The following is an 18671-nucleotide window of genomic DNA, read 5'->3' on the forward strand; positions in this document are numbered from 1 at the left end:
CTGCTCACAAATGCTCACTTGTGCCCTTAGTCTAGCTTCAACTACACTTTCCCATAACTTCATTGTATGGCTCATCAGCTTATTCCTCTGGAGTTGCCACAGCTCTGCACATCTCCCTCGTTCTTAGAAATGGGCACCAGCACACTTCTCCTCCATTCCTCCGGCATCTTTTCATGATCTAAGATCCTGTTGAACAACCCAGTCAGAAACTCTACTGCCACCTCTCCTAGACATTTCCAAACCTCTACAGGTATATCATCAGGACCGACGGCCTTTCCACTCTTCATCCTCTTCAATGCCCTCCTCACTTCATCCTGACAAATCTTTGCTACTTCCTGGTCCACAAAAGTCACCTCTTCTAGTCTTTGTTCTCATTTCCACGTTCATCAGCTCTTCAAAGTATTCTTTCCATCTTCCCATCACACTACTGGCACTTCTCAATACATTACAGTACATACTGTATATACATTATACTGTATATACTGTACATGCAGTACATACTGGTATAAAAACTACATACTGGTTCTGACTTAACCTTTTAGAATAGGATTCTTTCTCCTGGACATGTCCAAGGCACTTTTTATAGTCAATATATAAAACTTAAAAGTTGACTGATACCAGTCACGCCCATTGGGCTGTTTAACTGCAACTTGACTTGTGAAACAATAACACGTGAATACCCTGGTGAGATATGTTACCATTTGTGAAACAATGACTTATGTTAAGAAATGTCGCTTGGCAAGATTCTCCTTTTAGTAGAAAGGATTGTACCTGAACATTAACACCAATTAGCTGCCTGAGAACAAAAAGTACTAATTAAATAATTAGTCTCCACTTAATGTGGGAGGAGGCCTTTATTAAAGCAGCATATATATGTTGGACCAGGACGGAGACCAGGACACTGAGAGTAAAGTCAACCTCCAGTCCGGGTTCTAACCACGGATGTCATTCAATGCGGTAAGTCCTTTCTTCATCTTGACTTCCAGTGTAAAGATAGATGGTTGAAAGTGTACTGTGTGTCGTCATGGACACAGAAGACCATGGTACTTTTGGACGTTGTTTCCATGAGTCTTGTGGAATAAGAGAGGTCAAACTGGATGTTCTTTGGGATGTTTTTCATTGCATGCAGCCTTCTTTGTTCTGCTTGAGCCTTGTTATTGACACATTTTTTACATGGAAGCACAAAGGAGGGTTTATGAGAAAACATCCTTTCATGGATCTCAGAACACCACTGACGTCCAACAATGTTCTGCTCACCACCGCAGGAACATTGTTTTTTTTTTTTTTCATTGACAGGATGTTCCAGTGGGGACAGCTGTAGCTCAGTCCTTCAGGACCAAAGGGTTTCAGTGACACACAATAATGTAACATCACACTGGTAGAGCAAAATGTGAACATGGGGAGAGAGATGTCAGACACCTTCCTGAGCACTGAACAACAGGACACGGTCCCCTGCTGGACGCCACCTACTTTCTATATGCCATTCAATGTTCCTCTTCACTGTCTTACAGGAAATCATCTAACTTCATCTTGGACATCAGAGGACACAAAGACAACACAATGATGATCAAGACTTTCATTCTTGTATTCCTGCTTGTCGGTAAGTCATCAAACACTAAACAAAATAGATAAATATACAGTAATATAAAACTACATACTAATATACTTGACTACTTACTGACATACGACTACATACTTACTGATATATGAAGGCATACTTACTGATATATGAATACATACTTACTGATATACGACCACATACTTACTGATATATGAAGGCATACTTACTGATATATGAATACATACTTAATGATATACGACCACATACTTACTGATATATGAATACATACTTACTGATATATGAATACATACTTACTGATATACGACCACATACTTACTGATATATGACCACATACTGATATATGAATACATACTTACTGATATATGAATATATACTTACTGATATATGAATACATACTGATATACGACTACATACTTACTGATATATGAATATATACTTACTGATATATGAATACATACTGATATATGAATACATACTTACTGATATATGACCACATACTTACTGATATATGAATACATACTTACTGATATACGACTACATACTTACTGATATATGACCACATACTTACTGATATACGACTACATACTTACTGATATATGAATATACTGTATACTTACTGATATATGAATACATACTGATATATGAATACATACTTACTGATATATGACCACATACTTACTGATATATGAAGGCATACTTACTGATATATGAATACATACTTAATGATATACGACCACATACTTACTGATATATGAATACATACTTACTGATATATGAATACATACTTACTGATATACGACCACATACTTACTGATATATTACCACATACTGATATATGAATACATACTTACTGATATATGAATATATACTTACTGATATATGAATACATACTGATATACGACTACATACTTACTGATATATGAATATATACTTACTGATATATGAATACATACTGATATATGAATACATACTTACTGATATATGACCACATACTTACTGATATATGAATACATACTTACTGATATACGACTACATACTTACTGATATATGAATATATACTTACTGATATATGAATACATACTTACTGATATACGACCACATACTTACTGATATATTACCACATACTGATATATGAATACATACTTACTGATATATGAATATATACTTACTGATATATGAATACATACTGATATACGACTACATACTTACTGATATATGAATATATACTTACTGATATATGAATACATACTGATATATGAATACATACTTACTGATATATGACCACATACTTACTGATATATGAATACATACTTACTGATATACGACTACATACTTACTGATATATGAATACATACTTACTGATATATGAATACATACTTACTGATATATGAATACATACTTACTGATATATGACCACATACTTACTGATATATGAATACATACTTACTGATATATGAATACATACTTACTGATATATGAATATATACTTACTGATATATGAATACATACTGATATATGACTACATTCCTTTCAAACAGGAACCAAGACTCTGCCTATTGAAGCAATTATTGCTACAACTCCAGATGATAACCCATCTCCACCCACGATACCACCAACGATGCCACCCACTCCTTCCCCCACTCCACCAATCACTCCACCACCCACAACGCCACCCACTCCACCACCCACCACCCCACCCACTGATCCTCCAGTACAATGTTTACAGCCAGGCGATCTCCTCAAGTTTAAGCTTCCCAATCCAACTCCTACCTTTTCTTTTCGGGTTGAAGACGGGTGTATCTTTATTGAGCTGGACACAATGCCAACTCCACCAACTCCTTCTCCACCAACTCCTCAACCAACAACTCCACCAACTCCTCCTCTACCAACTCCTCAACCAACAACCCCAGACGATAACTGAATAAGAACTGCAGCGTTATTAGTTTGACATTTTATTTCTCTGATTATGTTCCTGTTCTATCACATTCTATCACTGACCATTCGCGAAGGTGTGGTGGGAAAGAGGCCACTGTAGCATGACACGTAGTGTTGCTCCGGAAGAAGACGCCAAATGGTGGATAAAGACAAGTGCTTGCTACCATAATGTGCTTGAAGGTGTTATATTTTGTTATATAATATTGATATTGAAGAGAAGCTCACTGGTGAAAGGTCTGTGGGTGTTTAGAAAATCATGATGACTTTCTGCTCTCTGTTACTTGTAAGTTCTTTCTGTCATCAACCAATCATTAAAAATCTCTGACAGTTGTTACTTACTTTTGTGGACTGATCAATCCACATGAATCATTAGATTTGTAATGCAGGTAAGGGTAAGGGTTAGTCTAAGTAAGTCCTAGTCTAATAGAAACACAAATGAATTCAAGAAATATCCATCCACAGACAGATATATTCAGACCTAAAAAAAAAGTGGCGTATGCACACATTTACACAATTTGTGGTTCAGAGATTCCACCTTGTGTGTGTACACAGCTCTGCCTCAAGTCGCTTTACCATAGAATGCAAAGTATGCAATGCAAAGTAACTCATGAATGTGGTGTCCATATTTAAAGAGTCTTGACAACATTGGAATCACAGCTGTGGGAAGACCACGAGGATGAAGAAGCAGGCTTTCAGGAAAATGGAGGGGGAAATACTGGGAAAAGTATATCAAAGGTGGCTTCAAAGACTCAAATGGGCATGAAGTTATGTGGAAAATGAATGGCTGTAATTCCAGACAGAAATTGTAAAATTATTGAACGTAATGATGACATTAACACCATCAAACTATTAGCTATATTTTCATTATTTGATGAGGAACTAATGTTGTGTGTTATTTCAAAGCACAACAAAAGAAAAGCCCATCATTTGTGGAAAAGGAAACGTCCACGACACGTTTACGTACACGACCCTGACACTACCCACACGCATAAAGGCTGTGCATGCTAAATAAATGTTGCTATTGATGACATACTTGACATATGAAGCAAAAAACTATCTTATTTTTTTGATAAATTGTCCAGAAAAAAAAAGACAAACGGAGCACGGAGGACATACTAGCTGTGTCTTGGAAACTTCAACTCTAGGATTATTTAACTGACAACGTGATGTTTGTTATAATTAATATTAATGGAAGATGTAAGTATTCAAGTGCTGCATTGTGTTTTTTATTTATCTTTTAGTGGGGATCCTATACGCTGGTGCATAATGGGGTTTATGATTTCCATCAGTGTCACATCAAATAACAACACTTTCGACAAATGTTTGAAGTCAATAACGCTGTGATGTTTTCATGCAACGATGGATACAACTTTATTGGCTTCCACTGCATGTTTATTTCTAACATATGATTTCACTTCACCTCTTAAAATGTGCTTTTTGCCATGTCTCCAAAAAGTGCATACACCAACTATACAGGGTGCACACATTCTCACGCCAGGTTGTGTTTCTATAGGTGGCATACTTGGCTTGCAGAGCGGCGTACGCAACTTTTCAGCCCTGTTTTGTGCGTACGTAAGCTTTATAGATGAGGCCTCGGGTGATCGGCAGTACTTGAAAGTTGGTGCTGAGCCAAATGCAATGAGTGTCAATAGAAGCGCTTGGTGATCAAGGGTGCAGACAAGTCCCAACATCTGACGACTCATTAAGTGAAGTTGATGAAAGATACTGTAGAATTACTACAGCTTCTGCTTGGACATCAACAAGTAGCGAGCAGCTGTGTCACTTTCTGATGCAGTGAAGACTAAGGTAGGTTGGATTGCAAGGTGTGCAGAAATTCCAATAATGCCTTGCACTCTGCCACTTCCATATAACCGTATTATCATTCATAGTAGCCATGCCATACTTCACAGTCTGATTGGCTTTTGGCTGCCCTGTTCTCGCCATACAGCTTTTCCCCAAACCACAAACCTCCTCATGTTTGAATCTACAATCTACACCCCTACTAATCAGCGTACCACAACTTGCACTGAAATATGTCCAAAAGGTAGAGGAAGAAGTTTGTGTGATCCTACCCCGTCCCGTGATGACGTTTTGGCTAATGATATCAGGCACTGTGCTCAGTCATTCTTCTTCTTTTTTACTTTCTAAGCACCATATGCTTGTACTGTTTTGTTCTTTACTGAGTCCATTCAATACTTCGAGTGCACATACAGATATCCTTAACATTTTTATGTGTATTTGTATCAAATCTTTTGTACGCCTCTTTAGGTTGGGCACAACCCTGTGCCGCATTATTGGATGCAGGATATTATTTTATTTTAATGTAGTTTTTGCCAGACAAACCATTCAAAATATCAATTATTGGACGTGCTGGTGAATTTCCGCCTCCACTTTTGTGCACAGCATGGCAAGGGAGCCTGCCGAGTGAGAAGACACCCACCCAACACCCTCCACCCTCACCCCTGCAGCAAACCTAAAGTTCCCCGTTTGAGAACACTTTGGTTTCAGTATAAAATAGGAGGATGGAAATAAACAAGTAGACAATACAAAAGCTGTGTGTGCGGTTAGGTGTGAACTTGGAAACACGCCTAACATGCTAACGCGTCAAAAGAGACACCTCCCAAGTTTGAACGCTACCAGCAGGACAGGAAAGAGAAATGTGGTGCAAAATACGACATCATTGTCGTTTAAAAAGAGTGAGTTTCCCTGACTATTAGTTTTCATGACCATACTCCATGCACAAATTCATTCTTCTGGTTAAAAATATGCAAGTTGATGATGATGATGATGAGTGAAATGATTCCGCACCGTAACTCCGCCCAGTGAGCAGCACTATTATTGTGTTATGAAATGATTTTGGTGTTTTTTGAATATTAATCTATTTCTTGCCACTTTATGTCGTAAATTACTTTGTGTGTGATTTCCAGCTCATTTGATTATCTATGATGACTCCTAAAAATGTCTTTTCTTGGACCATTTTAACTTCTACAGCAGCTATTTGTGTTTGTGCTTGAGTATCTGCTTTACATTTTCTGAGTACCGTTATTTTTATTTTACTTCAGTTCAAGGGTAATCTTTTTACATGTGTTCTTTTCTGCTGTATTAGTCTTCCTTGAACACAATCCACTTGTGTCATCTGCAAATAATCTTAGCTTTATGCCTTTCGTGGCTTTAAATATGTCATTTATGTACATGTTTTGGTCCTAAAATTGACCCCTGGGGTACACCGATTCATATGTCTGGACATGGCCTCTTTGCCTCATATTTTGCTTCCTGTTTGTGAAGTAGCTTTTTACACAACTTAAAACCACACCCTTCGTTTGTCATTTCTTAATAAAGATATTATGATGAATTGTATGGAATATTCTATACGGCACATATACTACTGTATACACACTACTCTATACTTTTTTGTGTTGATTTCATTGGGTGAAAGTCCAATCCAATCCAATTCAATTGTAAAAAGTCTTGTCTGATGCTGTTCTGCTACTGCTGTGAATCTTTCAGCTGTTTTGATGTTGCTGTTGTATCCTTCAGTTGCTGCTGATTGAGTGAAAGCAATGGAGTTCTGGTCTGTATCGTTTGCCAATTCTAGTAATTTATGGTCATTGTGATGAAAGGTCAAGAAAACCATGAGGGAGTTGATTCTGAGTACAGCTGGCAGGAGGCGCAGTTGAATGGAGACGCTGTGTGACGTTGTAGCAAAGAGGAAGAAGAGGGGCGAGTAAGAGTCGGTCCTCTAGAGCGGGGGTGTCAAACTGGTGCCATGGAGGGCCGAGACACTGCAGGTTTTCTTTCCAGCCAGTCACGAAAGCAGGTGATTTTAATGATTAACACCTTCAGTTTGAGGGAAGGAGCTCATCAATTAAATCACCTGCTGAAGAAACTGGTTGGAGAGAAAACCTGCAGCGTCTCGGCCCTCCAGGGCATGAGTTTGACACATGTGCTCTAGATGTTTTGGATGGCATGCTGCATATTTGCTACCAACATGTGGCTTCCCTGCCTATTTGGTTGGATGCCGTCTTTTTTGTAAGCAGAAAAGCAGTTTGAGAACGGGTTGAAGTTGTCTATGAATGGAATTGTATGTGTTCTACAAGCTGCCTCAAGTCAGGTGTGCAGGCTGAGAATTCGGGCAAATTCCTCTCTGACCTCTGCCAGCTGTGGAAATTGGTCCACCGATGAACGCAGCTTTTCCACAGCTGTTCAGAAAGTCCGGGAGTTTACTGAAACATACTTTGGTGATCTCAGACTGGCAGAGGGACATACTGTATCAGTGTGTGTTCGTGAATACCAAACAGCCATGGGTCAACTAGTGTGATCGTTATGATGTCATTTCCAGCAAGACAACAAATTTTCCCACAGAATCTGCCTCATTGAATGCATCCATTAACGTCCAATCAGGTTTAAGAAGAAACAACGGAGGGTGTGGATTAAATTTCTGTGCACTGACTAAGTCCTGAATGCCATGTCAGCACTCACATTGCTCTTATTTCAAACAAATAAAATAAGTGGATCATTTGATTTGGTAAAAACTAAGCAGTGCTAATGACTTGGAAGGACTCAAAAATGTCAAGCCTATGATTTGACGTGTCTTGTCTTGACTTGAGGCTCAACTTGGCCCTTCAAGTCTTTACTTGAGACTTGACTCGACACTGTGGAGATTAAAGACTTGAGACTTGCAAAACACTGACTTGCTCCCATCTCTGGTAGACATAATCAGAGAAAATAAGACATAAATGAAACTGCTGCTCATGTGGGTCGCAGTAAATGTGTTTTGTGTGGAGGACAGGAAGTGATGTCGGCGGTTCAGGGTTTAGTTTGTCATGGTTTACAGCCACAACAACAACATCATCATTTTTTATTTTGTTTTTGTTTGTATTGCTATGGCTATTGCTATTAGACCCGTTGTGACATCAATTTAAACCTGCAAGCCTGACAAAGTCACGGAAACACCAAATTTAAAGCAATCCCAAAACTTTTGGCCATGATTGCAGATGACATAGCAGGAAACCTGCAGCCCAAAGTCTGTGCCAAGGACAATACACACACACACACACACACACACACACTAGCCAGTGCATATTCTCATTCATGCAGGACATTGTTTTGTCAACGCACTGAATGGATCGCAACTGGATTTCTGGTTGTCTTTGAAGATGTTTGGCTTCATTAGTTCATGCTCAACGACCGGGTGGGTCAGCTCTAGTCTAACTAGGTAGGACAGCCCTCGTCTGTTGTCTGTTGTTGCGAGGCAGATTTCCCAGATGCTCGTCATTTGTACAAAAAAAACATTCAAAAGACAACTCACGCCCTTGGCTGTTTAAATGACTAACTGGGGAACACTGAATGATCCTAATTAAAACGCCCAATTTGCATCTGTTCTGGACACTTCCATTGCAAGGCGCGTCCTTTTAATTATTGCCATTGTTATTAACAATTGTTGACAAATGGCTGGAAATGTTACGTGACAAGAGTGGCGTTTTTCTTAGTCATTCCAGCTGAATGTTAAGACACCAATTAGCCTCCTGAGATGCATAAGAAGAAAATGAATTGTCGAAAGAACAGACCGGGACCTGAAGAGCCAAGTCAACCTCCAGTTTGGGGATCTAACAACGGATTTCATTCAGTGCGGTGAGTCCTCTATTCTTCTCTGAACTGCTAGCCAAAAGATGCTTTTTTTCGTCCACCTAGCCCGTACACGTGGCTCCCATCCTCCCTCCGCTTGAGTCTTCCTCTCCCTTCTCCTTCCCTGGACCTCCATGTCCATCACTCCTCTCCCTGCATATGACTTGTGTCTCTGCTGTTTATCGTGTACCTTCTTCAATGTCTCCACTGCTTTTGGTGTTCCTGTTGCCATTGGTTGCATGTTGGCAGGTCTGTTCTACAAGTCATACTGAAAGCCCCCCCCCGCCTCTCGCTTACTATTTGAGAAGCTGTCGTCCGTGGAATCCATTGAATCCTTTCAAAGACTATTTTTCATTTCTACAATAATAGAGGACAAAGTGCATCCCTTTTCAGGCCAATACAGGACACGTCGTTTGGTTTCTGAAAAGGGGCCAAAATATTGGCCATGATTTAGTCGTTGTGTCGTCACATTATTTCTCATTTGCAAGCACTTTTGGTGCAGGAAGGCACCCGCTTTAAACATGAAAGTAAACAGGCAACAAAATATGTGTAAAATAATTCTTAGAGGCCGTTTGGTTGCAGAGTAAGATGGGGACGGGTAAGCTAATAGTGGTGCCAAGTGGCCACCACACATCGAGACGTCACAGCCATCACAAGCCTTACTTTTCCATCTGGATGTTTCTGCTAGGAGGTTATACATCCTGGGACGTACTAAAAACCTCCTCCCTCTCCAAGCACCAATCACCATCTACAAGGCATACGTACGACCACTTCTGGAATACCCTTCTCGTACACCACAGCACCCATTCTATGTGACAGGCTGCAGGGGAAAGCCCTCCCATGACTAAAAATTGAGGAACCGCTTGGAGCAGGAATTCTCCCACTTGAGCATAAAAGGAAAGTTGTATCCCTTTGCACTTTGTAGCAAAAAAAAAACATTTCCTGAGTGGGTAAATAATGATTATTATTACTGTTTGCATTGATGTTTATTGATTGAATTATTGTTGAGTATCTTAAAATAAGTACAGTATCGCTATAACTGCTTCATCAATTCATCTAATAACTTAGTGAATGATTACAAGTAGTTTATAGAAATAATGCTTGATGAAATAGTGAGCAGAGTAGACGAACATGTGCGTAAGTGGGTCAAAGGTTAAACAGAAATAGCTTCTACACACCAAGGCCACCAGACTGATACGGCCCAGAATTAACATTGGCCGGAACAAAGAATGTTTTGTTTATGCCAACAACTATACTAAATGTTATCGGGACAGCGAGGGAGCCGACTGTCAGATATGTTTGGATCTGCTGCCATTCCTGCAAGAAGACCCAGAACTGAGAAGCTCATTTGACACAGCTCATGCCCATGTAGCCCGCCTGGTTCACTCAGCGCCGCACACCATTGTGGGCTCGAACCTAGGCCCTTCAGAATGATGGTCGAGCGCGTTAGGTATCAAGCTAAAAGCCCGGACTGTCAACTCGACACCCAGCACGGCTCTTAAGGCTGACCAAGGTTTACATTTGCACCCATCCAGAGACCAGGAGGTAGTCCAGCATAGGCACGCTCTTCAAAGGGGACAGACGTGTGTACTGTACAACACGCTCATGGTGTTTCTTGGTCATGTGACATGTTGTCAATGTTTAAATTGTTGATTTGTGTTGTCTTCAACGGTTACAATTTTATGACATTTGAATTCACCTTTTGCGTTTCAGTATAACCTCTTAGCGTGTCTACGGGTTTATTTCCATCTGTTTATACAATGACAAATATCAAACCCCCCAAACCCTTGGATGGTACTTGTTGGACTTTGTCTCTATCAGTCTTAGAATAAAAACAGAACATACAGTACATTGGGATGTTTTTCTAATGAGACCGAAGGGGTGCTTTGAACATTGGAAGCAGTCATCTTTGTTCTGAGTCTTCTCAGGTCAACGTTTTATGAATAAAGCACATTTAAAAACACATCATGCTACCCCAATGTGTTGGACACATCAAGACAATTCAAAGTCCAACAATGTCCTGCTCACCACCGCAGGAACATTGGGCCTCATTCACGAAACGTTCTTACGCACAAATCTGTTCTTAAAGCCTTCTTACGAAGATTTTTGGCATTCATGAAACGTGTTCTTAACTCACAGTTCTTAGATCTAAGAACAAATTCTACGAACACTCAGGAGGACTCTTACGCACAAGCAAAGCTTGCACTTTCAATGCGCAATCGCCCTCATGATGGATTTTGCAACCTGATCCCAAAAAATGTAGTGCAAATAAAATATCCCAACAATTATTTATCATAAAACAACAAAAATATACTCCATGGATAAATATATATTAAAATCCTAATTCATCAAAAAAAAAAAAGTAGCTGGCTGGACGTGCGCTGCGCAGAGAGAGAATGTAAAGGGACCATTAGATTTATTTGCTGAAAGCGACGAATATTTGATGTCCCACTTCAGGCTTCAGGCTTCCCTCTCTGTTCTTGCAGATGTTCAGGATCATCAGAATAACATCGCAATGAAACGTGGTGTGTCTATTGCGCACGTAGCACCCCCAGATAACGACATGCGCCCCCAGCCACGTCTTGAGCCAGAGCACGGGGCTGCTGTATTAATTAGGCAGCGTCTAATCAAATGTAACCACAGAAAAAATACATTGTCACACACAAACTATGTATTTTGACTTTATTTTTCCATCATGATTGTGTAAATATTTTCTAGAGTTTCCGAAATGGTTTGGTTTTTTTAGTCTATTTTAAGTCAAAGCACTTCTTTTTAACCTCTGCGGTGGCGCGTTTCTCCGTGGAAACGGCATTTATGTTTCCAGCAATGGTGCTCCATGCCGACTCTTTTTGGATGGCCTGATGACCGGTGGATACACGTGAAAATAAGGTGGTCTTGTGTTCGGTCACTCCTTGTAAAAGCACCTCTATTTCAGTAGAATTGAAGTTTTTCTTTCGTTTGTTGTCCAGCTGCTCCTCAGTCTTGCCCTTGCGCGTTGCCATCTCCGCCTCCAGCTGCCCGTTGCGCACGGCACATTTTTTACCTTGTATGGGAAATAATAGGCGGTGACCTATGCAAATTAGGGCTCACATGCACGGGCATCGCAGTTGGCATTCATCAACCTAAGAACACCGGTGCGAACGATTATCCCTACTTAAGAACGTGTCGTGAATGCGGCGCAGTTTCCAACCCGCGCCTTCTTAAGTACACTTCTTAAGAAGACTTTTAAGAAGATTTTCGTGAATGAGGCCCAATGTTCTTGACAGGATGTTCCAGTGGGGACAGCTGTAGCTCAGTCCTTCAGGACCAAAGGGTTTCAGTGACACACAATAATGTAACATCACACTGGTAGAGAAAAATGTGAACATGGGGAGAGAGATGCCAGACACCTTCCTGAGCACTGAACAACAGGACACGGTCCCCTGCTGGACGCCACCTACTTTCTATATGCCATTCAATGTTCCTCTTCACTGTCTTACAGGAAATCATCTAACTTCATCTTGGACATCAGAGGACACAAAGACAACACAATGATGATCAAGACTTTCATTCTTGTATTCCTGCTTGTCGGTAAGTCATCAAACACTAAACAAAATAGATAAATATACAGTAATATAAAACTACATACTAATATACTTGACTACTTACTGACATACGACTACATACTTACTGATATATGAAGGCATACTTACTGATATACGACCGCATACTTACTGATATATGAATACATACTTACTGACATACGACTACATACTTACTGATATACGACCACATACTTACTGATATATGAATACATACTTACTATATGAATACATACTTACTAATATATGAATATATACTGATAAATGACTACGATCCTTTCAAACAGGAACCAAGAGTCTGCCTACACAAGCACAATTTTCCCAGAATGATATCGTTTCAATTGCTGGGACCACGACAACCACGAGAACCACTGGAACCAATAGAACCATTGATCCTGCAGAAGAATTCTGTTTGCAGCCTGGAAAATTCAAGTTTAAGATTCCTGAAGAAACTCCTCACTTGATTTTGGAGATGAAGGGAAAGTACCTCTTTATTCACGTACTACCTGACACACATCCAAATAAACCTACAGATACTACTCCTATCGACAATGCTACTACAGCTAGCAACCCAACAGACGGTACTCCTACAGTCAACGCCACTACAGCTAGCAATTCTACGGACGGTACTCCTGCAGATGATGCTACTACAGCGAGCAATCCAACAGACGGTACTCCTGCAGATGATGATACTACAGCTAGCAATCCTACAGACGGTACTCCTGCAGACGACTCCTCTAGCGTTACCAATTCTACAGACGGTACTCCTGCAGATGATGCTACTACAGCTAGCAATTCAACAGACGGTACTCCGACAGACAACGCCACTACAGCTAGCAATTCTACGGACGGTACTGCTGCAGATGATGCTACTACAGCTAGAAATCCAACAGACGGTACTCCTACAGATGATGCTACTACAGCTAGCAATTCTACAGACGGTACTCCTGCAGATGATGCTACTACAGCTAGCAATCCTACAGACGGTACTCCTGCAGATGATGCTACTACAGCTAGCAGTCCAGCAGACGGTACTCCTGCAGACGACTCCACTAGAATTACCAATCCTACAGACGATACTCCTGCAGACGATGCTACTACAGCTAGCAATTCTACAGACGGTACTCCTACAGATGATGCTACTACAGTTATCAATCCAACAGACGGTAGTCGTGCAGATGATGCTACTACAGCTAGCAATCCTACAGACGGTACTCCTACAGACGACGCCACTACAGCTAGCAATTCTACGGACGGTACTCCTGCAGATGATGCTACTACAGCTAGCAATCCAGCAGACGGTACTCCTGCAGACGACTCCACTAGAGTTACCAATCCAACAGACGGTACTCCTGCAGACGATGCTACTACAGCGAGAAATCCAACAGACGGTACTCCTGCAGATGTTGCTACTACAGCTAGCAATCCTACAGACGGTACTCCTGCAGACGACTCCGCTAGCGTTACCAATCCTACAGACGGTACTCCTGCAGATGATGCTACTACAGCTAGCAATTCTACGGACGGTACTCCTGCAGACGACTCCACTAGAGTTACCAATCCTACAGACGGTACTCCTGCAGACGATGCTACTACAGCTAGAAATCCAACAGACGGTACTCCTGCAGATGATGCTACTACAGCTAGCAATCCAACAGACGGTACTCCTGCAGATGATGCTACTACAGCTAGCAATCCAGAAGACAGTACTCCTGCAGACGACTCCACTAGAGTTACCAATCCTACAGACGGTACTCCTGCAGATGATGCTACTACAGCTAGCAATCCAGCAGACGGTACACCTACAGACGACTCCACTAGAGTTACCAATCCTACAGACGGTACTCCTGCAGACGATGCTACTACAGCTAGCAATCCAACAGACGGTACTCCTGCAGACGACTCCACTAGAGTTACCAATCCTACAGACGGTACTCCTGCAGACGATGCTACTACAGCTAGAAATTCAACAGACGGTACTCCTGCAGATGTTGCTACTACAGTTAGCAATCCTACAGACGATACTCCTGCAGACGACTCCGCTAGCGTTACCAATCCTACAGACGGTACTCCTGCAGATGATGCTACTACAGCTAGCAATTCTACGGACGGTACTCCTGCAGACGACTCCACTAGAGTTACCAATCCTACAGACGGTACTCCTGCAGACGATGCTACTACAGCTAGAAATCCAACAGACGGTACTCCTGCAGATGATGCTACTACAGCTAGCAATCCAACAGACGGTACTCCTGCAGATGATGCTACTACAGCTAGCAATCCAGAAGACAGTACTCCTGCAGACGACTCCACTAGAGTTACCAATCCTACAGACGGTACTCCTGCAGATGATGCTATTACAGCTAGCAATCCAGCAGACGGTACTCCTGCAGACGACTCCACTAGAGTTACCAATCCTACAGACGGTACTCTTGCAGACGATGCTACTACAGCTAGCAATTCTACGGACGGTACTCCTCCAGATGATGCCACTACAGTTAGCAATCCAACAGACGGTACTCCTGCAGATGATGCTACTACAGCTAGCAATCCTACAGACGGTACTCCTGCAGACGACTCCACTAGCGTTACCAATCCTACAGATGGTACTCCTGCAGACGATGCTACTACAGCTAGAAATCCAACAGACGGTACTCCTGCAGATGATGCTACTACAGCTAGCAATTCCACAGACGGTACTCCTGCAGACGACTCCACTAGAGTTACCAATCCTACAGACAGTACTCCTGCAGACGATGCTACTACAGCTAGCAATCCAACAGACGGTACTCCTGCAGATGATGCTACTACAGCTAGCAATCCAGAAGACAGTACTCCTGCAGACGACTCCACTAGAGTTACCAATCCTACAGACGGTACTCCTGCAGATGATGCTACTACAGCTAGCAATCCAGCAGACGGTACTCCTGCAGACGACTCCACTAGAGTTACCAATCCTACAGACAGTACTCCTGCAGACGATGCTACTACAGCTAGCAATCCTACAGACGGTACTCCTGCAGACGATGCTACTACAGCTAGAAATCCAACAGACGGTACTCCTGCAGATGATGCTACTACAGCTAGCAATCCAACAGACGGTACTCCTGCAGATGATGCTACTACAGCTAGCAATCCAGAAGACAGTACTCCTGCAGACGACTCCACTAGAGTTACCAATCCTACAGACGGTACTCCTGCAGATGATGCTACTACAGCTAGCAATCCAGCAGACGGTACTCCTGCAGATGTTGCTACTACAGCTAGCAATCCAACAGACGGTACTCCTGCAGATGATGCTACTACAGCTAGCAATCCAGAAGACAGTACTCCTGCAGACGACTCCACTAGAGTTACCAATACTACAGACAGTACTCCTGCAGACGATGCTACTACAGCTAGCAATCCAACAGACGGTACTCCTGCAGACGACTCCACTAGAGTTACCAATCCTACAGACGGTACTCCTGCAGACGATGCTACTACAGCTAGAAATCCAACAGACGGTACTCCTGCAGATGTTGCTACTACAGCTAGCAATCCTACAGACGGTACTCCTGCAGACGACTCCGCTAGCATTACCAATCCTACAGACGGTACTCCTGCAGATGATGCTACTACAGCTAGCAATTCTACGGATGGTACTCCTGCAGACGACTCCACTAGAGTTACCAATCCTACAGACGGTACTCCTGCAGACGATGCTACTACAGCTAGAAATCCAACAGGCCGTACTCTTGCAGATGATGCTACTACAGCTAGCAATCCAACAGACGGTACTCCTGCAGATGATGCTACTACAGCTAGCAATCCAGAAGACAGTACTCCTGCAGACGACGCCACTAGAGTTACCAATCCTACAGACGGTACTCCTGCAGATGATGCTACTACAGCTAGCAATCCAGCAGACGGTACTCCTGCAGACGACTCCACTAGAGTTACCAATCCTACAGACGGTACTCCTGCAGACGATGCTACTACAGCTAGCAATTCTACGGATGGTACTCCTCCAGATGATGCTACTACAGTTAGCAATCCAACAGATGGTACTCCTGCAGATGATGCTACTACAGCTAGCAATCCTACAGACGATACTCCTGCAGACGACTCCACTAGCGTTACCAATCCTACAGATGGTACTCCTGCAGACGATGCTACTACAGCTAGAAATCCAACAGACGGTACTCCTGCAGATGATGCTACTACAGCTAGCAACCCAGCATACGGTATTCCTGCAGACGACTCCACTAGCATTACCAATCCTACAGACGGTACTCCTGCAGATGATGCTACTACAGCTAGCAATTCTACGGACGGTACTCCTGCAGATGATGCTACTACAGCTAGCAATCCAGCAGACGGTACTCCTACAGATGATGCCACTACAGCTAGCAATCCAACAGACGGTACTCCTGCAGATGATGCTACTACAGCTAGCAATCCAACAGACGGTACTCCTACAGACGACGCCACTACAGCTAGCAATTCTATGGACGGTACTCCTGCAGATGATGCTACTACAGCTAGCAATCCAGCAGACGGTATTCCTGCAGACGACTCCACTAGAGTTACCAATCCAACAGACGGTACTCCTGCAGATGATGCTACTACAGCTAACAATCCAACAGACGGTACTCCTGCAGACGACTCCACTAGAGTTACCAATCCTACAGATGGTACTCCTGCAGACAATGCTACTACAGCTAGAAATCCAACAGATGGTACTCCTGCAAATGATGCTACTACAGCTAGCAATCCAACAGACGGTACTCCTGCAGATGATGCCACTACAGTTTGCAATCCAACAGACGGTAGTCCTGAAGACGACACTGCTACAGCTAGCAATTCTACGGAAGGTACTCCTACAGACAATGCTACTACAGTTAGCAATACAACAGATGGTACTCCTACAGACAATGCTACTACAGCTAGCAATCCTACAGACAGTACTCCTGCAGATGACACCACTACTATATTTAGTAGTACAGTTACTACTCCTCCCGAAACTACCACTACTACTAAACACTACTACTACAAAAAAAAGCATCCTTATAAATACTACTACTACAGAAAGTACTCCAAGGGATACAACTCCCACTGATAATGCTACTGCTTAAGATATACTACTTATACAGATATTACTACCAGATTGTAGTAGTTGCTACAGATTGGAGCAGTAGTAGTCATATTAGATTTCATATTAGTTTTCCTGAATGTACTGTGTATAGTTAGCACCTTTCAACATTGATTGGAGTGTGTAGTTAGTTTGCAGTACATGTATCCTGTGTATTGTGGATATTGTTTACAGTATTCCTGCTGGGGTAACTAAAATAAAAATGTCCATCTAAGCTTTGAAGTTTTTTTCACTGCAATGTTGCTGAAGGTAGAAACTAGGGATGAGCGATTACACCACCGTCAGTGTCAGTGTCAGTGTCAGTATCAGTGTCAGTGTCAGTATCAGTATCGGTATTAGTATCAGTATTAGTATCAGTATCAGTGTAATGGATGCCAGCCTGTGAGGCTGTGCGAGTGTATGTTGGTAAAACCTCACTCCCTCTGCCTCAAGAGCTGCGCTGAACACGCGGCCGACAGTCCGGGCTTTTAGTCGCGTGGTCAAGTACCCTCGCCTCCCATTACGAAGGTCCGGTGTTCAAGCCCCGGTGCGGGCAGGTGCGAAACAGGGCGGGTTACATCAGTATCAGTATCTGTTCACCTGTCTAAATGAAGTGAAATAAAGTGGGCGTGGTTTGGGCGGGAATGGGCGGGGCTTAAATGTGTACATTATTTCAGGTGAGAGTGACATGGATTGATCAGAAGTTGTGTTTGCAATACCACTATTGACCAATTTTTTAAAATATCTGCCCCTAAAACATTATGTAAATTATATGTTCTACTTTCAAAAAATGACAACCCATTCAGAGTAACAATCTCCAAATGGAACTCAGATT

The 18671-nt window shown here is 42.2% G+C and overlaps 2 protein-coding genes across 2 annotated transcripts; both read left to right on the plus strand.

Moving 5' to 3' along the window:
* The first annotated feature begins 884 nt into the window (after positions 1-884).
* On the plus strand, positions 885-3821 carry LOC129173415 (uncharacterized). Its single transcript, XM_054764313.1, has 3 exons — positions 885-957; positions 1512-1600; positions 3121-3821. The coding sequence occupies exons 1-3, from the start codon at positions 953-955 to the stop codon at positions 3501-3503; spliced, it is 477 nt and encodes a 158-aa protein (XP_054620288.1). The 5' UTR covers positions 885-952; the 3' UTR covers positions 3504-3821.
* A 9374-nt stretch (positions 3822-13195) lies between these two features.
* On the plus strand, positions 13196-18048 carry LOC129173638 (mucin-2-like). The gene is made up of 2 exons (XM_054764696.1): positions 13196-17579; positions 18032-18048. Exons 1-2 carry the CDS (start codon positions 13196-13198, stop codon positions 18046-18048), a joined length of 4401 nt encoding a protein of 1466 aa, XP_054620671.1.
* The last annotated feature ends 623 nt before the right edge of the window (positions 18049-18671 follow it).

Source organism: Dunckerocampus dactyliophorus, chromosome 20, assembly GCF_027744805.1.
Source record: "Dunckerocampus dactyliophorus isolate RoL2022-P2 chromosome 20, RoL_Ddac_1.1, whole genome shotgun sequence".
NCBI lineage: Eukaryota > Metazoa > Chordata > Actinopteri > Syngnathiformes > Syngnathidae > Dunckerocampus > Dunckerocampus dactyliophorus.

Bases quoted from the DNA above. Each gene is read 5' to 3' on its own strand.
- LOC129173415 (XM_054764313.1), top strand. The intron at 1,601-3,120 runs GTAAGTCATCAA...CCTTTCAAACAG, and splicing joins TCTTGTATTCCTGCTTGTCG to GAACCAAGACTCTGCCTATT.
- LOC129173638 (XM_054764696.1), top strand. From the start codon at position 13,196: ATGAAGGGAAAGTACCTCTTTATTCACGTACTACCTGACACACATCCA.